Raw genomic sequence first — 27,965 nt, forward strand, 5'->3', positions numbered from 1 at the left:
CGCAATTCACGCCAACTCTGGTAACATCCATAGGTGCATTAAATTCTTTGAGTTCGAGGAGAGTCAATTATGGAGCAATTATGAGTGGAGTGATACGAACGTAAAGATTATATTTTTTAAGAAACGAATGATTGACGATCAGAGTGTCACCAAACTTGTCAAAATAGAAAAGTGCTCATTCGCAACGCAAACACAGCACAGAACGGCCACGATTTATCGATATTCGGAAGCTATAGCCAAAAAGTCAAGCGTAGTGAAAATTAAAGTGTACAGAAATTTTAGTATCGCGTCACATGTAAAATTGTGAAAAAATTGTTATTTATAGTTAATGAGTAGTGATAATTCTAATAATAAGTAATAAATAGAGAAAAGTAGTGTAGGTTAAGTTATTATAATTTAGTGATAATTCAGAGAAAATCTAGGTAAGTTTCTTCACTCATTTTTTCCTGACTGGACGTATGACAGGTTAAAAATGAAAGACGACTCGGACTCAGAACATGACGAAAATAAACACAAAAGACCCCCAGACAAGGACTTGGAACCAGATCTCCCTAGCACTGACGACGACATGGATTCTCCACCATTTCGCGGATTTCCGGAACAGACGCCATCTGAAAATTCTCATGGAAAAAACACTCACAAACACGAAGATACACCGAGATCAGCTTCATCACAAACACAAAAACAAAAAAGACCCCTGTCACTAACACGATCAAATAGCACAGAAAACACACACAACACCAGGTCAAAACTTCCGAAAAATGACAAAATACAAAACAAAACAAACAAACAAGATGACACTGTAAAAAAAGATGAAAATCATCCTAAAAATTTACAAGGAAAATCTAATTGGATTAAAAATAATTCTTACAACGTTCTTATTATTGAACCCATTTCAACCAAAGATGATGATGATATTTTACTAGAACCAATGGAAGTAGGAAAGTTCCTACATGAACTTAAGCTTAATCAGTTTTCGGAACTTAAAAAAGCGGGACAATATAGATACAAACTGACATATAAGTCACCCAAGGACACCGAAAAAATTCTTAATGCTGCAGAAGTTTTAAGAAATAATAATTATAAAGTAACAATTCCTAAGATGCTTCTAGAAACGATTGGAGTTATAAGAAATATTCCGATTTCGATTTCTGAGAAAGAAATTTTTCAATACGCAATATCCGAAAGAAAAATAATTAAAGTCGAACGTATAAAGAGAATGATAAATAAAGAACTGTCTGAAACAAATTCGATTAAAATAACGTTTGAAGGACCACAATTACCTTCATCTGTACAAATTTATGGTGTCTTCACTAGACCTGAAATGTATATTTACCCAGTCCGAATATGCAAGAAGTGTTGGAGGATTGGTCACAAAGAATCAGTGTGCAAGGGCAAAAAAACTTGTGAAAATTGTGGTAAATTGGATGATAAAGACCACCAAGATTGTAAAGAACTTCAACCAAAGTGTAAAAATTGTAGAGGTTCGCACAAACCGAACGATAAAAATTGTCCGGAAAAAAAACGTAGACAGCAAATCAATGCAGCCATGGTTTTGAATAAAATGACTTTTATTGAAGCCTCAGAACTATATCCAAAAAATACAAACAAATTCGCCATTCTTGAATCTACCGACGAATTCCCTCGTTTGGAACGTCCAAGTAGAACATTAGCTGGTTACAGACCTTCAGAAACAATAAAAAATCCGATTAACTACAACAAAATTATCAATAATATTAATCAAAATAAAAATAAAAAACAACAAAGTGAAAACGTTCAAAAGAGATTAATAGTAGGCGAACAAATATTGCTAAAAGAAAAAGTGATTGAAAAAAATCCTCATAAAACAACAGAATTTGAAAAATTAAAATCAGAAATTATGCAGCAAGCAACAACAAAACTAATAAATTTTATGAAAAACACAAAAACGAACAACACTGAAATTGAATCAGATGTTATAGAAATAGAAATTGGATCAACAATAAATGAACTTGTAAATGGAATTATAAAAGAATATACAATTGATTGTTAAACTCACATTTATTGATAAATAATAATTAAAAATAGAAATTATAATGGATAAGTTTAAAAAAAATCTTAATATTTCCCAAATCAACATAAATAGCCTTAGACCACAATTGAAAAGAGAACAAATCAAAAAGTATATAAAAGAAAAAGAAATTCACATAATGCTAATACAAGAAATTTGGATCAAAGAATCCGAAAAATACAAATTTCTTAACTATAAATTTGTCAAGAAATGTAGAGACGAAGGATATGGCGGAGTGGGTATTCTTATTCACCCCGAACTAATTTTTGAAGAAATCTCAATACCTAATATTAACTTAGAATTTATTGCTGTAAAAATTAAAAATATTAAAAATCCTACAATTTTTATATCATTATATATTGCGCCAAACATGACACTAGCAGAAATTAAATTACCTTTGAAAAATCTCTTTGATTTTATTAAAAATAGTAACATACCAGTTATAATAGGTGGAGATTTAAATGCTCATCACCCACTATGGGATAGTAAGTACAATAAAAGAGATCATAAAGGAGATTATGTATCAGATTTGTTGTACGATTATGAAATGATTTCATTAAATAATGGAAAACCAACAAGATGGGAAGAATTAAACCAAAACCCATCAGCAATCGATCTAACATTGGCAACGACTAGCATAGCAGGGAAAATTAACTGGAAAATTTCGGATGAAGATCTAGGATCAGATCATAAACTGATAGAATTTGAAATATACGAATACAACAAAATAGAGGAAAATACACAGATTACAGTAATAAACAAAAAGAAAGCAATTGAAAATATAAATAAAATAGATCATAAAAACATTAAAAATGTGAATGATTTAAATGAAAAAATTGAAAAAGCTATTTCGGATTGTACTTACAAAATAGATCCAAAAAGTAAATTCAAACTCAAACCATATTGGAACGAAGAAGTAAAGCAATATTATGAAATTAAGAATAAGAAACACATAAAATTTAGGAAAAATTTGACATTAGAAAACAAAATAGAATTTAAACAAGCTGAATATAACTTCAGGAAAATATTAAGAGATTCAATAAATAAATATAACAATGAATTATTGGAAAATATCAATGAAAACACAGACGTAAAAGAAATGTGGAATATCGTCAAAAGAATTGAAGGAAACTTCAAAAACAAAGAAAATTCAGAAATTATAAATAATGAGGAATTGGCGGAAAAATTTATGGAACTCAATTTTAAAAATGAAAATATTTCACAGTTTGAAGCAACAAATTTTGAAATTGGAGAAGAAAAATATATTGGAAATATAAGTATTGAAAAAATGATCAAAATTATCAAAGAGAAAAAGGATAAATCCGCAGCTGGAGATAACCGCTTATCATATTTTATGCTAAAGAGATTAGACATCAATGTACTTACTAAAATACTAGAAATCTTAAATAATGTATGGATAGAAGGTAACATACCAGATAAATGGCTTAATATTAAAATAATACCTATATGGAAACAAAATAAAGACAAAATGATGGAGAGTTCATATAGACCAATAGCATTGATAAATACTAATTTAAAAATAATAAATTGTATCTTGAAAGAAAGAATAAATGAATATTTAAAAGAAAATAAAATATTACCGGATTTTTCATACGGTTTTCGCGAAGGTTTCTCGTCAATAAACTGTATCAATCATTTAAATTCTTTAGTAACACAAGCTAGTAGGAATAAGAGAAAATCATTATCAATTTTCATAGATTTAACAAAAGCCTTTGATTCGGTTGATGTTTACATATTGCTTAGAAAACTCGATGAAATAAAATTACCACTAAAATTAATAGAATGGATTCAAAAATATTTAATAAACAGAAATGTTCTTCTAGAAACAAATGGAAAAGAAATTAAAAGGAAAAATAATAAAGGTCTTCCACAGGGTTGTCCACTCTCTCCATTATTATTTAATATATATACTAAAAATATACATGAAAACAACGAAAACGAATCATCGATCTTACAATTTGCTGATGACTTCGTAATGATTATAAATGGAGAATCAAAGGAAGAATTAGAAGAAAAAGGTAACGCAGCAATCCAAGAGTTGTCAAAAAAATTAGATGAATTGAAAATAGAAATAAATGCAGAAAAAACTGCTGTTATATTATATAACTCAAAAAATGATGAGAAAATAAATATCAAAATAAATAATACATTGATAAAACAAGTGGATCATCATAGATATCTAGGATATATAATAGATAATAAGCTCTCCAATAAAAATCATATAAATTATTTGAATAATAAAATAAAAAAGAGAATGAACATTCTCAAATTAATTTGTAAAAAGAAAAATGGAGCACATCCAAAAACAGCATTGAAAATAAATAAAGCAGTTATAAGATCACAGATAGACTATGGATTAACAATCTATGGAAATGTAGCTAAAACCAATCTTGCTAAAATTAACTCATCCTACAATGACTCTCTAAGAACTTGCCTCCGTCTTCTAAAATCTACACCAATAAATGCCATTTACGCAGAAGCAGGGGAAATCCCAATACATCATAGAGCAAAATGGCTTGCCAAGAAAGAAGTTGTAAAATCTTTCACAAATAACAAACCTATTTGTAATATATTAAATCAATTTAAAGAAATAGATCAGTTTCCCAAAAAGTACACTTTTCTGGAATTAATTACCTTTAAACAAAGAAAAATCATAGACTTAACTGCAGATCAAAATAAGCTAAAATTGAAAAATATTAATGATAGAATAGATATTAATATTGAATCTTTAGGAAATAAAAATGATTTGAACAAAAAAGTCATCAAATCTCTAGTTAAAGAACATTTAGAAAAGCACTACAAAAACTACAATAAAATATACACAGATGGATCAAAAACAGATAATAGCTGTGGATTGGGAATCTATTCTGAACAAGACAATGAAAAAATTGACATACAAGTTTGTAAGGAATTATCGATTATGAATGTAGAACTCATGGCCATAAATTTGGCAATAGATATAATAAACACGAAAAATAATGACAACTTTGTTATCTGTACAGATTCTAAGTCTGGACTGCAAATATTAAAAAATATCAAAAAATCTGTGAATAATTTTATTATTTTTGAAATAATTGAAAAAATAAAAAAAAGTAAAAAAAATATTAAATTGCAATGGATACCAGGTCACAAAGGTATAGAGGGCAATGAAATTGCAGATCAATTATCAAAAACTGGATGCAACAGCTCAAATATATTTGAATCAAAAATACCATTAAATGACACTCTAAATTTAATTAAAGAAGAAACCATGAAAGAATGGAATGAAGATTACGTAAAAATATCATCAGAAAAAGGAAGACAGCACTTCAAAATAATGGAAAAAGTCACAAACAGACCTTGGTTTGACAAATTACAACTAAATACACAACAAATTATAATATCAGGAAGATTACGAACATTTCACACACTCACTAAAGACAAATTATACAGTTGGAAAATTGAAACAAACAACAAATGCGATATTTGTGGAACAACAGAGAACGCAGAACACATACTATTCGACTGTTATAAATATACTAATGAAAGGGTAAATTTTCCCAACCTAATACTAAACGACGACATTGCACAAATGATTAAAAATGCTGATGAAGATACTTACATAGAAATAACAAAATTTTTAAATTTAATTAAGATTTATTTTTAACACAAACTTACCGACATTATTCTTCTCTATAGAAAATATTTAATAAAAAAAAATTATATAACGAAAGTTAAATATAAACAACAATTCGACATAATTCAGTAAAAGAGGCACATTGGGCCCACTGTACACTCTTTTCATGGTTTGACAATACTTGGCATTATAGCTCACTCATGAACTGGCCATAAAAACAAAAAGAAGAAGAAGAAGAAAAGTGCTGATTTGAAAGTGAAATGGAGTAATCGAAAGCCTTTCTCAGCATTCGATTAAATGAGGTAATTTCTTCGATCATATTCCACAATATAAAAAATCATTAGCATTTTCGAACTTCTAGATACAGCATCATCGAAGTAAACTAAATTATCTTCAAAATGAACGAGCTCCGGTTGAAACAGAAAGAGAATTTCACCAGCTATGTAAAAGAGGTAAACAAATTGTTTCAACAATAAATTCTAGTCCAGCTTTTATTGCCATAGAAGACAAAACTGATCTTTATTTTTCTCTGTTTCCAGAGTTTTAATGATAATTTCGCATCTGAAAATTTGTCATTAAAATTGCTTGCAGGTAAGCAAAAGTATATACTTGAGGGCTTATATTGTTGTTATATCATTACAAAATGTTAAATTGTAATTTCATAGAGTAACGATACTCTTCTTTCTTAATACATAAGGTTAAGGAAGTGGACAACTACTGTTTACATTATGAAGAATCAACGTCACTACAACATTACTGAACCGATTCATGTCTAGTCCTCTAACATTTAGGGAACTTATACGTAGATTGTTGTTGAAATGTCAGTAGCGCAGGAGGTATTTTTAAAATTTCTTTTTGTTAAGGAAAAGAAGAGCTAGCATCGAAGAAAATAGACTCGTCTAAGCTGGTGTCGGAGAGAGGGTATGTCCTCCACAGTAGTGTAATTGGTCTGGAAGAAGAATAGACACTCTATTTTATGAAAACTGGGCGTAGACTTTTTTGTTTTTAGAATTGATTTTCAAGGGAAACATATGTTTCAAAAAGGACGAGAGTTCCATGTTTTCGAAAATCTTTAAATGCTGTTGATTTGTCCTCATAAAGCTTGGAACACTGCTGGTCCCACCAAGGATTAGGGGGCCTTCTAGGAACAGATGAATCTGGGATGGGTTTTGTTTGAGTACAAAGTGCACTTTCACGTATCAAACGAGAAAAAAAATGGTACTCTTCTAAAGGAAGTAAAACATGCATAGAATCGATGGCTGTTATTATTTCGTCCGAGTACTTTTTCCAGGCACATCTAAGGTCATATATCATATTTATTGTGTTTGAAGAGCTGACCCCATTGGTGATAGTAATTTCGATAGGCAAGTGATCACTACCATTAGGATCATGGACCACCTTCCACTGGCAATCAAATGATAGGGAATTTGAGCAGAGTGAGAGGTCAATTGCACTTTGCCTTGCAGGCGGTTTAGGTACCCACGTTTTTCACCCGTGTTCAAAACTGTTAAATTGAAACTGTCGCAAATGTCATAAATAAGAGTAGAACGACTATCGTCAATTTGTTCTCCCCAGACAGTTCCATGTGAATTGAAGTCACCCAGGATCAACCTTGGCTCAGGAAGCACTGATCACAGGTCCTCTAGGTGACTTCGATCCACTGCAACTCTCTGAAGCCAGTACAAACTGACAACACATAAGTCCTTACCTCTTATAAAGGATAAAGGAACGTGAATTCTATAAAAAGAGTGGCACTTATTGATCCCCAAAAGCACCCCTCCATAAGAATCGTCACGATCCAGACGGATAATATTAAAATTGTGGAATGAGATGTTAGATTGAGAAGATAGCCAAGTTTCGCACAAAGAAAAAATATCACAGTTTGTTTTATGAAGAAAATTGTTGAACACATCCAGTTTAGGAATGAGACTACGACGATTCCTCTGTAAAACAATGATATCTTCGATCTCTCGGCGTAAATAAGCCACCGAGAGAGATAAACACTGAAAGAAGGAGCCAAGTTTGCATCAATTGCTTAAAAAGTTTCTTTACAATGGGAAGCATTTCCGTTACTATGCTTTTGATGAAGTCCGATGCATCAAAAAACGGAAAAAGCTTAAAAACTTAAAAAAATCCCGACTGGGCAGCTGCTGTGGATGAAATAATATTAGGTATTGGAGCTTTTGATGGTCCCGCGACTGCTGGATCACTGGAGATTGTAGTTTTCACGCGGAAACCAGGTGGTATTTTGTTTCCCTTATCCGCTTCTGTCGATTTTTTAGCACTGTTTATTGATGGGCTGAGTAGAGGGACTTTTTTTTTAGGGATTTTGAGAGAAGTCACCTTTGAACGCTTCCGAGAGTTCCCTGATACAAGAAGTGGCTGTTCTTCTTCAGTAGTATCCGTGTTAATATCGTCAACTGACAGCACATAGCAGACGTTATTTGATTGAGTTGAGGCCGGTGGAGAGGCGCTCTTTGAAACGGCGGCATAAGAACGCCTGGAGCGTTTTTTTAAAGAGCGCCTCTGCCTGTCCCAACTTGCAGGTAAGCAAAAGTATATACTTGAGGGCTTATATTGTTGTTATATCATTACAAAATGTTAAATTGTAATTTCATTGAGTAACGATACTCTTCTTTCTTAATACATAAGGTTAAGGAAGTGGACAACTACTGTTTACATTATGAAGAATCAACGTCACTACAACATTACTGAACCGATTCATGTCTAGTCCTCTAACATTTAGGGAACTTATACGTAGATTGTTGTTGAAATGTCAGTAGCGCAACTGTTCTGAAAGGCCTCACAAGAAGATAAATCATGGGGTGAGCCCCCACAATACACACATTTTTGTGTTGTAGCGGGGCACGCTCCAACCCCATGATTTTCTCCGCAACAGGGACAACGTTGTTTATTCGCGCAGTGGGACGCAGTGTGTCCCAACTTCACACAATTCTCGCAATGCATAGGACGTGGTATAAAAAGCCTCACAGGGACCTTTAGCATCCCATCGATTAAAACGAAATGAGGGAGTGCAATACCCTCAAAAGTTACCCGAAATGAGGCTGACGGAGAGTACTTTTAAACTCCATTGACGGCATTGGCAGTCACGAGTTGGCAGATTTTGACCGAAGTCGAGTCAAGGCCTCTAAACTTGCCAACGATCTACAATTGTCTCATACATTATGATGGGTTTAGAAGTTGCTGAAGCCCTATAGAAAGCATTTAGTGTATTTTATTGGCAATTTTTGAAGGCTCGTCCATCGAAAAGTGCACTTTTTCGCAACACCTCCTTTTCTGTGATTATTTTTGATGATAGGCGGAACCATTTCCATTTGAAATTAGCGAAGAAATCGGTGGAAAAAGTAGAGATTTGATTAAAAATACACTTTTTATATGAAAATTACTTATTTTACTTATAGAAAAACGTTGATAACAATTAATTCATTAATAAAGTGTTGCAGTTTTCTTTTATGATTTTAATTTAATGATTAATGGCATTTCGGTGAATTATACATTCTAATAGGAAGAATTTCAAATGAAAGTAATGAAAATTATAGACGGATAGATTAGATTAGGAAGCATGAAAGGTGTTGAAAATGAGCCAAGAGCGTGATTTGAGAAAACTTCTTGCCGCACAAGACCATTTGTCCCACATCGTATTACTGTCTAGAAGAAGCAAAGTCGATAGGCTGACTTTGCATTGATCTATACAATGATACATGGATGGATCGAAGCACGTGTTTTTCGTACCCCGATCGGAGACACAATTGAAAAAAATTTACATAATTGACCAAACTGACAAAAATGACAAAACTGACAAAATTGGCAAAGTTGAACAAATTTACCAAATTGAATAAAAACTGACAAAATGGACAAAATTGACAAAATTTACAAATTGACCAAATGGACAAAATTGACAAAGTTGGCAAAATTGACAATATCGACAAAATTGTCAAAATTGACAAAACTGACAAAATTGGCAAAATTGAAAAAATGGACCTAATATAAAATAATTGGCAAAATTGACCAAATGGACAAAATTGACAAAGTTGGCAAAATTGACAATATCGACAAAATTGTCAAAATTGACAAAACTGACAAAATTGGCAAAATTGAAAAAATGGACCTAATATAAAATAATAGACAAAATTGACCAAATGAACAAAACTGAAAAAGTTGACCAAATGGACACAATTCTCAAAATTGACAAGATTTACAAAATTGACAAAATTGACCAAATTGACAAAACTCACAAAATTGGAAAGAAATTACCAAATTTAAAAAATGGACCAAATTGACGAAATTGACTAAATTTACAAATTGACAAAATTTTTAAAATAGTTAAAACTGACAAAATTGACAAAATTGTCAAAATTGACAAAACTGAAAAAAATTGACAAAATTGACAAAATTTTCAAAATAGACAAAATCAACAAAATGGAAAAAATTGACCTAATTGACCAAATTGACAAATGTTCAAAAATTCACAAAATTGACATAATTGAATACAACACTTGAATAATTTTATAAAAAATCTGAATAATTTAAAATCTTTTTCCAATACAATTAACAGCTCAAATACTTCGTTTAGACAACATTGAAAAAATTGACCAAATTTACAAAAATTAACAAAATTGTCCAAATTGTCAAAAAAAAACATAACTGACAAAATTGACATAAATGACAACATTGACCAAATTGACAAAATTGACAAAATTAACAAAATTTTCTAAAGTGACAAGATTAACAAAATTGAAATGAAATTACTAAATTTGCAAAATTTACCAAACTAGCAAAATTTAAAAAAAAAATGGGAAAATTGACTAAATTGGAAGAACAATCAAAATTGACAAAATTGAAGAAACTGACAAAATTGTTTAAAATGACAAAATGGAAGAAATTGACACAATTGAAAAAATTTACATAATTGACCAAACTGACGAAAATAACAAAACTGACAAAATTGGCAAAATTGAAAAAATTGACCAAATTGAAAAAAAACTGTCAAAACTGACAAAATTGACCAAATAAACAAAACAGAAAAAGTTGACCAAATTGACAAAATTCTCAAAATTGACAAGATTTACAAAATTAACAAAATTGACCAAATTGACAAAACTCACAAAATTGACAAGAAATTACTAAATTTACAAAATTGACCAAATTGACGAAAATGACTAAATTTAAAAATTGACAAAATTTTCAAAATTGTCAAAACTGACAAAATTGACAAAATTGTCAAAATTGACAAAACTGAAAGAAATTTGACAAAATTAACAAAATTTTCAAAATTGACAAAATGGACAAAATCAACAAAAAGGACAAAATTGACCAATTGACAAAAGTTCAAAAATTAACAAAATTGACATAATTGACTAAATTGACAGACTTGAAGATATATACATTTTAAAATTGTCAAAAATTTGAGGGGTTACGGTTTATTAGACCGATTATTGTACCTTCGTTTCCGCACCATATTTTACTGTAGCAGTTGTAATTTTACCCAATTTTTTTTCTATATCCACTTCCTTCACTTGAGAGGTCGAATTATTTGAAACACATGGTTGGGCATATTTTTTTTAAATTGTATTCTTAATTTAAGAAGAGAAATCACCGTGAACTTGTTTTATGAAATTAATTTGCGGCTTTATCGGTGAAGGTTAAAGAGTTGAAATGAAAGACGGATAGAAGATCAGAAGAAAATTCTAAGGTGGTGAAAAGAGTGAAGAGCATTTGGAATAGAAGCTTGACCACATACTAAATTATTTGTTCCACACCAACTAACTCTATTGAAGAAGTAGTACCTATAGTATCCGGTAAAGGCCGCATCCTACTCGCTACTCGTCCAGAATGAGACTGTCTCCCCGGTGCCTCGACTGCCGTTACTAGCTGTTCGCTGCACACACACACAAACACCTGTATTGATGTTATTATACACAGTGTCGTATTCAGGGAGGTGTTATCTATAGGGCTGTCGTCAGTTGTACGATACTACATCTATTTTCCTTTTTTCAATTGTTTTCAGAACAATGATTCACTTAATGATCTTGGTTCACTCTATTAAATTCTTGGTTTCCCAATACTTAGTTCTTGTTGCAACTTGTTGAATTTTGCTAGAGACATCTTAAATAGAATACTCCTTTCCTTCAACTTCTACTGAAATGATTTATTTGTCTTGTATATTATTGTTTCTAATTTTCTGCTTTCAACTCACATATTCAAACTTTAACATTGGTTCTTTTTTTCTTCCAATCTCCCACTCACGTTTATTCTTCTGAGTTTCAAAATCGATTTTCGAATTGCAACCTCCAACTGTTCATCTCCTCTGCCTCCTTTATTTGCAACTTGCAATTTTCACACTTCAAACTTCTCATGACGATCCTTCTGCATATACAATTCCTTTTACCTTAGTTATAAATTTAAGAATTTCAAATTCCATTTTTTTTTCAATTTGATTTTTCCTTCTAATTAATTTTTTTTTACTCTATAGCTTAGAATATCCTATTTGAAGCCAACTTCTTTCGGTTTTCTACTTCAATTTACTACTTTGTTTTAACTTTAAATTTACAAGTAAGAATTCCAGCTTTCACCCTCGAATTCTTCGATATCAACTGCCACTGCCAAGTGTGTATAGAAGAGGTTGCAGTGTCAAATGCCGTTGACGAAGTAACTACAACGCGTTGTAGTTGGCTGCTTACCGAATAACTACTGAACCCTTATTTCATACACTTACATAATCCTCAGATGCAGAGGTTTGAGCCGTTAAACATCATTCAACTCTCCATTTTTCCGATATTTTGATACTCCCAACCTCACAATTTTTGACTGTTCTAGTAGGCATCCTCGATATTTTTACAGACGTTTTATTCAGAGCACGCATAATCACTGCTTCAAGGCCGTCATTCTTAAGTCATACTTTATTTTAAGTTCCAAACAACAAGATAAACCTAGTGGAAGTGAAACCTCATCTAGTGATCAATTGAAATTAGCCACCACACAAATACGAGTGGAAGAGCACCATAGTCACTTTTAGACAACCGCCGGTTTGTGTGTTAGCGTATCAATATTTTATCTTCCATCAAACTATCACTTCGAGCGGTGATTTGTATCAGCCCCTCTCAAATTAATATCAAAAATACTAGATGGCACAAGGTTCAATATTCAGTCCTTCAGACTGTCGAACGCTACCGGTTCCTCATGGTTTTATACATTAAGGGTTCTTACAATTTGTACTATACTTTCTATACATAGAAGAAACAAACCTTTCTTTGGAAGTAGGCTCTGTAAATTAGGAATCTTCTTATATTTATTTGAATTCGATCGAATTCGATCACAAGGTTCACATAACCGAACTCACGATAAGTGCTCAGTAAATTATCCAATTTAATTCCAACAGTCTCTAATTTTGAACAAGAATCTCTCGATCTAGCAACGTCCATATATGCTGCTACATTGAATGTAACGTCTTTTGTATATACAGATTTTTTCAATTTCTCGAAAAAAACACCCAAAACTTATTGTACCTGAAATCAAACCTGTTAAAATTGAACCGCACTTATATTAAAACCGTACAATATCTAACTAACGTTTAAACGTGTCGTTCTACCATCGTCAATCTTGTAAGGCCTTCGATCTTCAAAACTCCCAATGCCAATTTCAGATTCACTCCTTTTCACAGCATTACCTAAGCTTAACTCATTTGCTTAGATCAGACCATACTCAGTAATTGCAGTGAACGAACAGAACACTTTGTAAATTTCTATCATCCATGAAACATTCTACATCAATAAACAACATCCTTATTTCTAGTCTCTCTTAGCAATTATATTTGTAACCATAATCCACCATCACTGAAATAATTGTACCTTAATTACTACATTGTACTTTACCTTTGCCGTAATTGATCATCAAGTATTTCATTCGTGCTTCAAAAGTTTAGTTAAAAAATACCTGTTTATGTGTATGAACTATCGTGTCGATATTATACCACGCTCTATTGGCTGCTTTCTTACCACACTTTTTCGAAATGTTCACACTTCTAGACCACTATTGAACTATTACGTAAATTTCATAGTTCAACACAGCAGCAGAAACAGACCAAAATTAATCAAGACAATGCGAACGTTCCAAACTAAAACTCAAAACAATCTACGATCATCTGGAAAAAATATTAATCCTCAACTTTATTCAATTCACTAAGCATCATCTGATTTCTTGACTTCTTGCAAAAGAATCTTACAACATGACAACAGCTAAACAAAACCTTGGCTATACATACATGATTTAGCCAAAACAAACACACGCATCGTCATGAAACTTCAAAAACCCGATTAAAGTAAACGGCAATGCAAAAAAATATCCTTCCTTCATGTACCGCTGTAAATAACACCGCTATCCAGACAATTCCATTGATTACCTTTCCCCTAGTGTCTCTGAACATCAACATCATCAGCATTGACCGCATGGCAAATCATAAATTTCAACTAAGCAACCAATCCACAACTCAGAACAACATGTTCCCATATTCACACCCATATTGGTAATTCTCCGTCTCTTGGGGAAAAATTCTCTCTTTACTTAACATCATCTAGCAATCAATGCATATGATTCTCTTTTCTCTCATTCACTTTCCTTTTATACTACGCTTTGAGACCACGGCAGTATACAGCATACAGCAACCAACAGCCAGCATACCCCGCTGAGTGACAAGTTGCCCATCGCTACCTGCCTGCTCCTCCTAAAACCACATACTCCTCACAGGCCACTCTGCCTTCCGAAGAGTCTGTCTTCCTCTCACTCAACAAGCAAGAAAGCCTGTAAGCCATCCGCATTTAAGCGATTCAGGTTTATCCACTTCCCTCTACGTCATTTGTTTCCGCATTTAAGCGATGCCATTTTTTTCGCATTGAAGCGATGACATTTCTTTCCGCATTTAAGCGATGCCATTTCATTCCTGCTCTCCCGCAGAATAGAACAGACCAAACTTTTAATCCGCATTTAAGCGACTGTTCTATTTCTAAAAACGTCCCTGCTTTCACGCAGAATGGAATCAGACTTCATATTTTCCGCATTTAAGCGACTGATCCATTTCACAACACAATTTTTCTCTCTACTTTTCTCAACAATTTTGAATAGTTGAATAGCAACTCACCAAATAAATCGCCATTTTTATACTCGTCGCCAATATAGTAGAATGAGACTGTCTCCCCGGTGCCTCGACTGCCGTTACTAGCTGTTCGCTGTTATTATACACAGTGTCGTATTCAGGGAGGTGTTATCTATAGGGCTGTCGTCAGTTGTACGATACTACAGTACCCAATAGAGGAGGCACTACATTTTTCGATACAGTTAATTATGGATGGTTCGACCGCCATGTGAGTGCACAAGTGTCGAACGGACAATTTTTTTTTGTTTTTTAGCATGTGGTTGCTCTGTTAAGTCTTCTATTGTGCGAATATCGTTCGATCGATGGCTAGGTAGATTTTTATTTTCGTTTTGTGCGCAAGTTCCAACTGGATTGAGTTGTCGCACGGTCAACGGTCCGAAATCTTGGCCTAATTGTTTTCGATTATTTTTTGAACGATGTTTTGTAATTGATTTTTTATAGCCGAAATATTTTATTATTTAAGAATATTTATTCTTAATTTTTATATCTCTTCCATTTTAAAGTTACCATATGCTGTGACTTCAAAAAGAGGAATGAGCTTATAATAGAAACGGGATCATGCAAGATATTTCAGAATGCAGTCATTCGAAAATCTCCTATTAGTTGGAAATTATGTTATTTATATGAAAATTATGATTTTTTCAAAATACGTTTATCCTACACAGTAAACGAAAATTACTGAGTTCGGTAATTGTTTTACCGAAATCCTAACATGTGTAAATCATTAAACTGTTCGGTAATTTTTTCGGTAAAAAATAAACGAACATCGGTAAATCGATTCTTCATTTACCGATGTTCGTTTGTTTTTTACCGAAAAAATTACCGAACAGTTTAACGATTTACACATGTTAGGATTTCGGTAAAAAAATTACGAACTCGGTAATTTTCGTTTGCTGTGTATCTTAATTTTTTAAATTTATTTTGGATTTTCTGCGTTCGAAATTTTTTAATCATAGTTCAGAATTTTTAAATTTATTATTTGTTTATTATTTTTGGTCATGTGTATTCAAATATAATTTACAGGCTGTAAAAAAGGCTACAATTCACTGTTAAGTGTATTAAATCGAGTTTTATTATTTTCCTTGTCGTAGATGGTCCGCAATGTGTTAAAGCTTGCTTCAGATAGAATTGGAACAAAAGCAATTGGCTGTATTTTAGTTATTAGTTATTGAAAATGTAGTGTATTTCTTTATACTTTTAAGAAAAAATACTGATAAAATTATGCCGTGGCACGGCGCTCAACACAACACTTGCTGAAAAACTTTACCGCTGGATGCCCAAACTTGGCTCAATACTAACACACTATCTTTGCAAATCTTTGGTACAACCTACTCAACCTTTAGATGTGATCGCAGCACAGCCAATAGCAACAAAGCACGGCGGAGGGGTTCTCCTAGCTGTGCGATCCGCATTGAAAGCCAAACAAATTCAACCCCCAGGAGCTGAAACGGTTGAACAAATTTGGGTATCCGTAGCAATGGATCAATTCGAGCTCTATATTTGCGTTCTCTATCTCCCGCCTGATCGCACACAAGACTCCAGTATCCTCAACCCACATCTTAACTCCCTTGAGTGGATCACTGCACTGGTCATATGAAGCCTACGGACAAGCTTCTTATTATTGGTGACTTCAATTTCCCGGGAATAAAATGGAAACTCGCTTCCTCTGGCCACTTATACTCCGATTCCAAAAGCTCAAGCATGACTATTAGCTCTTCATATGTTCTGGATGCATACAGTACCGCTGGCCTCACCCTAAGAAATTGCATTATTAACGCTAACGGTCGCATGCTCGACTTATGCTTCGGCAGTTCGGAATTTTTCTCTGGAAATCTACAAGTTTTTGATGCACCTGATGCCCTAGTCAAACATTGTCAACACCACCCTCCTCTGCTTATAACCATCAAACACAATATTTACATATTCAAACAGCCTGAAGTGTCAGCTTCATAAGACTTTAGGAAAGCAAATTACGACTCAATGATCGTTTTCTTATCAACCGTCGCTTGGAATGAAGTTCTTGATGAACAAAATGTTAACTCAGCTACTCAAACCTTCACCAATATCATTGCACACGCCATCAACCAGTTTGTGCCTATCAAAACTTCTAGATCTTCTAACAATCCACTTTGGTCAAACACAGCTCTCAAGAAACTGAAAACAGCGAAACGCTCTGTTCTAAACGAGCTTACTAAGTACGGAACGGTTATTCAAAGCGTAGATATCGCTTTTTGAATCATAAATACAAAATACTGAATAAAACTCTGTTCGCGACGCACCAAGCAACAATTCAATGCCACTTGAAAAGTAACCCCAAAAAATTTTGGAACCATGTTAATAAACAGCAGGATGAATCTGGTCTTCCCAATACTATGTTCATATCAGACATCGAAGCCAGCACTACTTCGGATATTCACGACCTGTTCCGAATTCACTATAAAAGTGTATTCACCGACGAAACTGAAATCTCTGCCGCTTCATCCAATGTACCACTATGATATACAATTGGGCCTCATCCAACCATCATTGCTGCTACCGTTGAAACCGCCTGCTCTGTCCTGAAATGCTCCACCAACCACGGCCCCGATGGCATCCCATCGATTGTCCTTAAAAGATGCTCATCCACTTTATCGCCAGGGCTAGCCCACATTTTCAATCTGTCGCTCAGCGGTGGCCGATTCCCGAGCCTTTGGAAAGATTCTTATGTTTATCCCGTTCACAAGAAAGGAAACAAATCCGATGTAACCAATTACCGTGGCATCGCTGCGCTTTGTGCAGCATCGAAGTTATTCGAGCTTCTTATTTTGGAGCACTTCACTCACAACTGTTCGTCGTACATATCCGACACTCAACACGGATTCATGCCTAAAAGGTCCACCAAAACTAATTTAGCTGCCTACTCATCGTACATCTTAAGCGCGTTTCAAGCACGCCACCAAGTCGATGCCATCTATACGAATTTATCCGCTGCTTTCGATAAGATCAACCATAGGATTGCCATATCTAAATTCTCTCGACTTGGCATACATGGGTCTGCACTTCAGTGACTTGAATCCTACCTCTCTAATAGAAACATGTCTGTAAAGATTGGAGATCATACTTCCACACCTTTCCACGTTACATCTGGTGTCCCCCAAGGCTCTCATTTTGGGCCTTTTATATTTTTAATGTACCTAAACGACGTGAATCTTCTACTGAAATGCATGCACATCTCATACGCGGATGATTTTAAACTCTACTACACCATACGCTCTCCCAAAGATGCGGAATTCCTACAAATCCAATTAGACGCCTTCTCGAATTGGTGTCATGAAAACCGTATGGTCCTCAATACTACAAAATGTTCGGTCATATCGTTCACACGCAAACACACAACATTTCAATTCGACTATTGCATTCAACAGATACCTCTCGCACGCGTCGGCGTAGTTAAAGATCTAGGTGTTATGTTCGATCAACAACTATCATTTAGAGACCATATCTCTTATGTCGTCACCAAAGCTTCCAAATGTCTAGGCTTCCTTTTCAAAATAACCAAGCATTTCAGATATATTCAATGCCTTAAAACCTTTTTCTGCGCACTGGTTCGCTCTAACTTAGAGTACTGCTCAATCGTTTGGAATCCCTACTATAAACTTAAATTAAACGTATCGAGAAGATCCAACGTAAATTCTTACGCTTCGCTCTCCGCAACTTACCTTGGAACGATATCATCAACCTTCCTACATATGAAGATAGATGCAATCTTATAGGACTTGATACTCTGTCTTCTCGTCGGGCTGTTTTAGATGCATCCTTCACCTCCGACATCATTCTCGGTAATGTTGATTGTCCCCAAATTTTAGAAAGTTTTAATTTTAATGTAAGGCCCAGAAACCTTCGTTCTCAATCTTTCCTGGTCCTTCCACATGCTTCTATTAATTACGGTAAAAATGCACCACTTGTTAGAATATCTAGAACGTTCAATCGCGTATCGTCAGCTTTTGATTTTCATTTATCCCGAAACACATTAAAACGTAAATTTCGCAGAGAGCTTTTGTAATTTAGGCTTATACTTAAATGTACAAATATTTCTAGATGGTAAGGTGTGTTAATTTTAAGTACTCGATGTATCATTTGGATTTAAATTGTAATCTGTTGATGCAAAAGATGAGGGTTTTTACGCGCATATGAGAAGGATCCAATCCAACTTATATGGGCTTTTTCCCCTCCAATAAAGAATCAAATAAAAAAAAAGTAGAATGCAAAAAACAAGAGCTGAGAGTGGAAAGCCGAATCAAAAGAAACCATGGTTCGAGCGAGCCACGGTTCGTTCGTTCTTTCCCAAAACAGCTGGTTCAAATAGGTAGCTCTTGGTTGCTCTCACAGGCTCTCACTATACAAGCAAAGCAACATAAACTGAAGAACGGAGAACAGCAGTTATTTCGTTCTCTCGATGGGATGAATCATCCAATACGATGAAAATCCCTGAAAAAATAAAAAAATAAAAATTTCGTTCTCTCGAATCGAAAGAAAGAACCACAGTTCGAAAAATAGCCACGGTTCGAAGAGGAACCGAGCAGAAAATGGCGTGAATGATTGGCTCATTCGATCGAAACGAACGGCTCTCCATACTCTGCTCGTGCTGTTCAGTTCATTAAGCATAGTCGAGCGGGGAGTCGCGATTCGTTTTCGAACCGTGGTTTTCTTTCGAGCCGTGCTGTGCTGTGGCTCTTTTTTAACTACCCACCAGAAATGCCAATTTGCCTGATTTTTCGAGGCTCAGCCTGACAACCTATTAAGCCATTGAATTTCCCTGATTTTTGAAAATATACGAATTTGTCTGATTTTTGCGAATGTGATGAAAAATGGATAGTAAGGAACTGGATAAGGTACCATTGCTGAAGTTGAAAAGTTAACATGCAACTGAAGATTCCCTTTAATTCTCATTTTAAAAAAAGGGAATTAAAGGAAATCTTTCGATTGCTTTGAATCAGTAGAATTATTCAACCAAGTAGGCGCATAAAACATATTAGACACATTCCACGCGCTTGTACCGCTCAAAAGTGATTTTTATCCGTTCGCGTATCAACAAATCTCAAAATTTTCTATAATTTTGATAATTCAAATCACACAAAACCAACGGAAAAAAGAGAAAAAAGTTTGTTTACACATGTTTTAGATGATTTTGAAAATCAGTTTTTTTATTCAATAAAGTTGTGTTTTTGACAACTTTTACAAAATCACTAATTTTAATATATGGATGATTTTTTTTTTAAATATTTTTAGTATGTTCAGAAGCCAAAAAGCACGGCTTCATTTTGTAGAAAAAAGAATTTGTTTATATCCAATGTAGTTGGTTTGAAAAGCGAACAAAAACAGTCGCAAATGAGTGAATTCACGTCACAAAAAAAGGAAAGTTTTAAATTTCACGAGAAAACTCTGACTTTTTTTTGAAATAAAAAAATGAGATTTTCTTTAAAAATGATAAGACGATTCTAAAACTCTAAAATTTATAGAAATTGGTTGGAATCTAGCTGAGTTACAACAGCGCGAATGAGTGAATTCACGTCACAAAATTTGATTTTTTGTTAAATTTTATATGAAAAATGTGCTCTGACAGCTGTTTTGACCCTCCAGATGGTCGGATTTTTACAAATCGAACATAGTTTAGTTGATTTTTTTTTAATAAGTTCATTATTTTTTAAATAAAAATACAAAAAGATTGAAAAAAAATAAAAATTTTTTTTGGTGAATCTTTAAATGAAGACAGTAGTAATTTCAACATATGATCCCGCAATATGTAGCTATTCAAATGCCAATCAAAATAAGGAAAAAAAATTTATGATTGTTAAAGTCGGAGCAACAAAATATCGTTTTTGAAAGTTTAGGTACATAAAATTTGAAGACTCCAAAGAATGGTTCAGTATAACCACAGTATAACTTTATATTTCGTGACGTGAATTCAGTCAACTACCCTGTTCTGTTTGAACTGAGTGAATTCACGTCACAACTTCAAATAAGCATAACTTCGTTCGTTGTTGTTCAATCGAGAAGCTCCGTACATCAAATTGTGGGTAATTATTTTCATTACAACTCATTCGAAGACACCAATATTCTATTTCCACAGAGAGAACAGGAAATCAAAGATGTATGTACTAAAGTCCGAAATGGTTTATTCTAGCGTGAATTCACGTCACAAATGTAATTATTCACAACAAAAACAACTTAAACTTTAAAATGACTAAATTATATTCATTTTGAAAATAAATTCAATTTGCGACCGTTTGCTACAATTTTTTTTTTCATTTTCAAGTAATTTGGTTGACTTCTATAATGATAACAGTGCAGAAAAGTCCGAAAAAGCGATTTCACGTCACGGTGGAATGTGTCATTAGAGTGTAAATGTGGTGCGATGACCAAAAAAAGGTCATTCCTTTGAGCGAAATTTCCGTTGTTTAAAGTAGCCTGATTTAGCCTGATTTTTATTTCACCAGCTCCCTGATTTTTGATTAAAAAAAATTTATTAACCGTGCTATCCACTCGTTCGAGAGAACGAACGAACGGCTTTCTGCTGTTCATCGCTCTTCAATTTATTTTGAGCTGCGAGACATGGTTCATTTTTGAGCCGCTCAAATGAACCGGCTCATAATTTGAACGAACGGCTCTGAGTCGCGCATTGAAATGAGCCGTTCTGCCCATCTTTAGTCTAGATGCAGATCACAATGAATTTTCCAAATAACTGTGCACAATTTTTTCCCTTCTTTCGGCTTTCATGTTAATTGTTTACAAAGTACAACCGATTTGCGGAATGTCAAAAATACATAAGGTACACCGGGGCAAGTGCAAACGGTTTTCACCATAGTTCAACTTTCACATGTCCTAGAAAAATATTGTTTATTTATTTGGAGTCTTTGACTACTGTCATACAGACTTAATATTAAAACTAACTTATGAATAAGATTACAAAACTATTAAAAATTAGTTAAAAACTAGTTTACATCACGGATTGCACTTTTAAACGTAGATTTAGATATATGAAAGTCAAATAAGTGCGAGACAACATTAAAAGCTTGACAACATCGGTATAAGGGGTGATTTTGTCCAAATACTGTTCTGCTTCTTGGCAACCAAAAAATCAACTGACTGCGTAGTTGTCGAGCTGGGGCGTAGAGGTTTAAACTCTGGAGCAGTTGAGGACAGTCAACAGCGTTGGTCAAAATATCGTAGATGAACAATCGTTGAAGATAGTTTCTTCTTTGACTCAAAGGCGTCATTGATAGTAGGCCACACCTCTCAGAGTAAGGAGGTAGCCGTACGGGATCTTGCCAGGGCAGACGGCGTAATGCGTACCGCAGAAATTTTTTCTGGATTCTTTCAATCCTGTCGCTGTGAACGGAGTGGTAGGGTGCCCAAACAGGAACAGCATATTCTAAGACGCTGCGTACTAACGAGCAGAATAAAGTTTTCAATGCATACGGATCTTCAAAACTTGACGTATTCCGACGAAGAAAACCGAGCAAAGCGAAACCTTTGGCTGTAGTCGTCGCGACATGCTGGGCAAAAGTGAGCTTTTGATCAAAAGTAACCCCAAGATCTTTTATGGAGGTTACCCTTTCGAGTGAGCTTCCGCTTAAAGTGTAGTCGTAAACGATTGAGGCTCTACTCCTGAAGAAGCTTATGCACTTACACTTACCGCCATTAACTTCCATTCCATGTATATTGCACCACGCCAGTAATCTGTCGATGCCATCTTGAAGCGCAGCGCAATCCACTATTGAATCTATGATTCGATAGATTTTCAAATCATCAGCAAACAGTAGTTTCGGTGATTGAAGGCATGTTGCTAAATCGTTTATAAACAGCACGAAGATAAGCGGTCCTAAGTGGCTGCCCTGCGGTACACCTGATGGCATGTTGAACACAATAGAGTGAGTACCACGAATGTTGATAAAACCTCGACGATTAAGCAGGTACGACGACAACCATTTGGTAACCCATACAGGAAAGCCGTAGCGAGTAAGTTTTTCTATGACGATTCTGTGTGGAACTTTATCGAAGGCCTTCGCGAAGTCAATGTATATAGAGTCCACTTGCAGTTTCTTATATGTGGCTGTATGCAATTCGCTGGCATAGCACATTAAATTTGTCAACGTTGACCTTTTCTTGACAAAGCCGTGCTGGACCTCCGTGAGTAACGGGACAGCTGCAGTATACAATCTTTCGTACATGAGGACTTCAAATACTTTGGAGAAACAGCAAAGAATGGATATTGGTCGATAATTTTCAACACGATGAGCGTTTCCAGACTTATGAATTGGAGCAATAGCTGACATTTTCCAAAGAGCAGGAAAGACACCTTCCGATATCGATAGATTGAAAATCATGCTAAGTGGCGTGGCAAGTGATACAGCAATTCTCGAGACCAACGACGTTGGGATCCCATCAGGCCCCGAACCTTTCGAAGAATCCATGGATACCAATACTTTTAGAACCTCCTGGTCTGAAAATACGGGCTGCGGGAGACTAATGTCACGATTTTGCAGTGTTCCAAAGTAATCATTAGTGCAGTCCGGAGAGAGTGAGCTGTACACGCTACTGAAAAATTCGGCAAACAAACCAGCAGAATCCTTAATGCTTTCCGATGTCCGTTCTTGAAACGTTACAGATGAAGGAATAGAATTTCCAAGTCGACGACTATTGATATATTTCCAGAAAGAAGAAGGATCTTGTTTAACGTTATGTTCGATGTTCAAAATATACTGATCAAATGCAGCGTTACGAATTGCCGAATATTCAGTCTCTAGTCTAGAGAGGGATAATTTGTTATGTTCAAATATTATCAATTATCGTTCGTTGCATCACTAAAATAGTTCTAAACAAATTCCTGTTGAAAGTGAAAAATAAAAAAATGTTGGTAAAAAGTAACGGTGCTTTTGTGAAAAAATTTCAAAATTTGCACTTGCCCCGTTTATGGGGGCAAGTGCAAACGCAATACTTTTTCCTAACTAATTCACAAATGAGTCAGTGCATCGGTCCTAAAATGAATTGAATACATGTTCCGGCACGTTTTATCAACTTTTATTCATATATTTGCTGTTTTGTTGCAATATTGATAACTTTTTGGAACTCCATTTTTGGTGACTGTTGTTTTAAGCAAAAGACCTTCATTTACTAATGCATTACGGAACTTTGAACATCCGCTTTAGATACAACCCTTTGGTACCCCTTCTGACCATTTCAATATAATGCTGAACCATTTTGGTGATGAATTTTCTGAAATGGCTGATGTTACATGGCTTAAAGGTACGTTTGCACTTACCCCGGTAGTGTCGTTTGCACTTGCCCCGCAGTGTGGGTTAACAAGAGCGAATATTTTTTTCACAACTTTCGGGGTGTACTGAAAATTTATCATAAATTTTCTGCTTTCACTTGAATATCGGTCCCAAACACTCACCTTTTAACGAAAATTCGGATTTGAATGCCCTTCTTTGTAGCCAAAATATGCAAAACAAAAACACACTGTTCATGTCTAGTACGTAGTTGAATTCGTGTGTGATCAAACAGTGCCGTGTTTTTGGTGAAAAATTTAAAGAAAGTTTAGTTTATCTATGTCAGATTGTTCGTTTGGGTGTAAACAACAATTTCTAGAAGAAGAAATATTTTTTACTTTTTTTGTAACAGAGAAAAGTTGAGCGTTTGCACTTGCCCCGAGTTTGCACTTGCCCCGGTGTACCTTACGTGAAGTTGGCAAAATTCCCGACACGTGGGCTCCAAGAACTTCCAAATCCGTCAACCAGGAGCGCCACAATATGAGCAAAAGTTTGTTCCAATACTAAATGAAGCAAGCTTTAATAAGTCTGTCGATTCTAGAATCATCGATGGATTCAACCGCTAGATCCTCGAATAATAATAGCTGATATGAAAATATGAAAAATATGAAAATATGAAAAAATTGAATATTTCCAACATTTTAGGTGAACTTGAAGCAGCACGTGTTAACAACGTCTGTATGTACACAGCACATTGCGTGAAGGATAACAAGTATATCGACGAGAAGGAAGGAGCACTTATTATAACCAACTTTCGCCTTTCATTTCTCAGTGTCGAAAATGATAATGACGAGGTAGGACATTTTTTTAACCCTAACTCTATTTCCATGTGATAATATACAACTCTATTACTATACTACAGCTTTCGACATATCAGAAAAACACATTCCTGGGGAAATACGACGTTTCGCTTTCAAATATTGATAAAATCTATCAAGTAACAGATCGAAAGAAGCGCGTCGTGAGTCCACCGGTCAAAAACAGTAGAAAAATCGAAATTATTCGAATTGTATGCAAGGTAAAATTATCTTTTCTTAGTTTCCTTCAATAAGGGAAGATAATTTTATTTTTTTATTTTCAGAATTTCAGAACATTCACCTTTGGCTTCCGCAAGGCGGGTATAGGCAAGGGAAAGTACATTGCCGATGCATTAGTGAAATTTGCCTTTCCAGCCAAACATAATTTGCTGTTTCTTTATAATTACAAGTAAGTATCGAATCCAAGCACTTCGTGATGTTTTATCTAAATGTTATCACTCTTTCTCAGGGAAAAGTATTACAACTCCAGCCGTTCGGTATGTATGTTTAACAAGAAAATTGACTGGTTGAATGAAATAAAAAGGTGTAGTGCAGAAGCCGGGTGGCGAGTGTTTTCCAAAGACAAAATGGATATGGATAGCACTTTGCCAATGAATTATGTTGTTCCGAAGCATTTAGCAGATATGGAATATTTCAATATCTCACGAAGTTTCAGAAATTGTCGATCTGCTATCTGGGTGAGTTTTATATTTAAATAGATCTATTGAAGTCGTAACCTAGTTCATTGTATTCAAGTAAAAATGTACGCATTTATTTAATAGAAAATTTATTTCAATAAACAAAAATTATTATTTTACAACTCGATTTCGTTATTCGTTCCTGAATTATATCGAAAATTAAAATCCTGCAGGTATGGGGCATCGAGGACGCAGCATTGGTGCGCATGGCTGAATTGAGTCCCGAAATCGCTAGTTCTACAATAGAAAACACAATGTTGGAGCACGTCCGCAAATGTGACCCACAAAAACGGGCACCACACCTGATGGAACTATCCAAACTACTGCCAGGTATCCAGGAGGTCAACGAAAGCTACCTGAAGCTTCGGAAGCTATGTGTGCCAGAAAACGATCGCGAGTTCATGGTAACTACATATTATAAGTATTATGTAACATAATATTATAAATGAAATATTCCTTTTTTATTTTTCAGGCACAAGATGCAAGATTTTACTCGCTATTGGACAAAACGTATTGGTTATTGTACGTCTCAGTTTGCCTAAAGCAGTCCGTAGAAGCTGCCAAGTTGTTAACTAGTGGCAATACGGTGGTGCTGCAAGAGATAAATGGTCGCGACATGAGCAGTGTAATTTCCAGCATAGTTCAACTGCTTTTAGATAAAACTTTTCGTACTATCCATGGAATTCAAACTCTAATCCAAAAGGAGTGGGTTAGTTTGGGCCATCCATTCAATGATCGCATGGGACACGTTTGCAATGGAAATCCGACCGAGTGTAGTCCCTTGTTTTTACTGTTTTTAGATTGCGTTTGGCAGCTTTTGCAACAATTTCCGGAGGAGTTTGAATTTTCTGAAACGTTCCTGACAAGCTTGTGGGATTCAGTATTTCTTCCTGTCTTTGATACTTTTCAATTTAATTGTGAAAGTGATCGTCAGAAGGCCCTACTAAACGATCACATTATACTTCGCCCTGTTTGGGACTGGGGAGAGCAGTTCAGTGACCAGGACATTGCACTGTTTTCCAACCCACTCTACAAAAAGCCGCCGGACACGGAACATGAAATAAAATTACGCTTACCACCATCTGCGTTTCGGCTGCCTTGCATTGACGATGTCAAAGAGAACCATCGGCAATCCATGAACCATTCTTCAGAATCTGTAGCAGCATCTAAAGCACCAAATTCGGGAGCAGCTTCTAGCAACTTCGTACAGGCACGTATTTTTAAAATAATAAAGAAAAACCTGCTCTAACTGTAAACTGTTTATTTTATCTCCAGCACTCGTTATTGGTTCCTCGCTATGCCATTAGAGACATCGAAATTTGGCATCAGTGTTACTTCCGGTGGATTCCGTTCCTGGAAATTACCAATGGCGGTTATCCACAGGTCGATATGTTTAATCGGTCGGTGCTAAACAGTATTCATAAACTCGAAAAAATCCTACATTCTGGAAATCTCTCAGCCTCGAATGAAAATATTTTGCTCACCATGAGGGGCCGTTCTCCGGATTTTAACAGTTCAACCAGAGAAAGCAGATGTGTTGATCCCTCAGAAGTGGATGGAGGAGTGAAAATGCCTCTGATAAATTCTTTTTTCCCATTCACAAGTAACGTCACCAACACCGAAGAACTACTAGATATTTTAGTTACTAATGGAGAATATCAGCCGGATGGCTCCATCATGGATTCAGCGTCGATAAATTATTGAAATACATTTGTAGTTAAGATAGGTACTGTTGTCAAAAAAGTGCATGAGGACTACTACTTCTCCATGGGTAGTTGTCCCAAAACATTGTTGCTGATTAAGTTTATTTACAAATATTTTACATGAAACAAGTTGTGTATATAGTTCTTATAATTATTTAAAAGATTTATAATTAAAATATGCATCATAATCAAAAGTATCGGCTTTTTTTTGGAACAATAGAGAAACAATATGTGGTATAATTTTATCAGTAATTTTCTTAGCTTTATTTAGGCGTCCTCGTTTAAAATAAACTAATCAATTTATTCCTTTTGGTATTTTCTTCGAATACATGTCCTGCATTACTTTTAGTTCCCTTTTCTTAATGTTATTATCAGTAATAATAATAATACTTCTAGTATGCGCCTGTAATATTTTCATTTGAAACGTTTTTTATCACTTTTTCGTTTTCATTGCACGTTGCCGCTGTTACGATCACAGCTGCCATCATGGATGATTGGGCAGATCCGGTCGTTTTGTTAATGGTACTGTACCGGATGGGCATCATGCTCTGTCTAATGTTGCGCTCTGGTCGGATAAGGATAATGTACAACTGCAGAGGG

General features: G+C 34.7%; 2 protein-coding genes across 5 annotated transcripts in view; one reads left to right on the forward strand and one right to left on the reverse strand.

Moving 5' to 3' along the window:
• The first annotated feature begins 95 nt into the window (after positions 1-95).
• Positions 96-27,559, forward strand: LOC129749214 (myotubularin-related protein 10). 2 transcript variants are annotated; one of them, XM_055744154.1, is made up of 11 exons: positions 96-165; positions 5,923-5,989; positions 6,049-6,139; positions 6,227-6,278; positions 24,813-24,961; positions 25,030-25,185; positions 25,249-25,373; positions 25,434-25,662; positions 25,836-26,066; positions 26,135-26,872; positions 26,938-27,559. In XM_055744154.1, exons 3-11 carry the CDS (start codon positions 6,086-6,088, stop codon positions 27,364-27,366), a joined length of 2,163 nt encoding a protein of 720 aa, XP_055600129.1. In that variant the 5' UTR covers positions 96-165; positions 5,923-5,989; positions 6,049-6,085; the 3' UTR covers positions 27,367-27,559. The 2 variants fall into 2 exon arrangements, with proteins under 2 accessions (XP_055600129.1, XP_055600130.1); XM_055744155.1 differs by lacking the exon at positions 96-165 and having other exon boundaries at positions 5,863-5,989.
• LOC129749213 (metabotropic glutamate receptor 8-like) overlaps positions 27,496-27,965 on the reverse strand; it is a 33,268-nt gene continuing 32,798 nt past the window's right edge. For all 3 annotated transcript variants that reach the window (XM_055744153.1, XM_055744151.1, XM_055744152.1), the window contains exon 15: positions 27,496-27,955. In XM_055744153.1, the coding sequence (XP_055600128.1) occupies positions 27,758-27,955 (198 nt within the window). In that variant the 3' untranslated portion in view covers positions 27,496-27,757. The remainder of the gene's footprint in view (positions 27,956-27,965) is intronic.

Source organism: Uranotaenia lowii, chromosome 2 (genome assembly GCF_029784155.1).
Source record: "Uranotaenia lowii strain MFRU-FL chromosome 2, ASM2978415v1, whole genome shotgun sequence".
In the NCBI taxonomy this organism is placed as follows: Eukaryota; Metazoa; Arthropoda; class Insecta; order Diptera; family Culicidae; genus Uranotaenia; species Uranotaenia lowii.

Bases quoted from the DNA above. Each gene is read 5' to 3' on its own strand.
- LOC129749214 (XM_055744154.1), top strand. From the start codon at position 6,086: ATGAACGAGCTCCGGTTGAAACAGAAAGAGAATTTCACCAGCTATGTA. The intron at 6,279-24,812 runs GTAAGCAAAAGT...CCAACATTTTAG, and splicing joins GTCATTAAAATTGCTTGCAG to GTGAACTTGAAGCAGCACGT. The intron at 25,374-25,433 runs GTAAGTATCGAA...ACTCTTTCTCAG, and splicing joins CTGTTTCTTTATAATTACAA to GGAAAAGTATTACAACTCCA.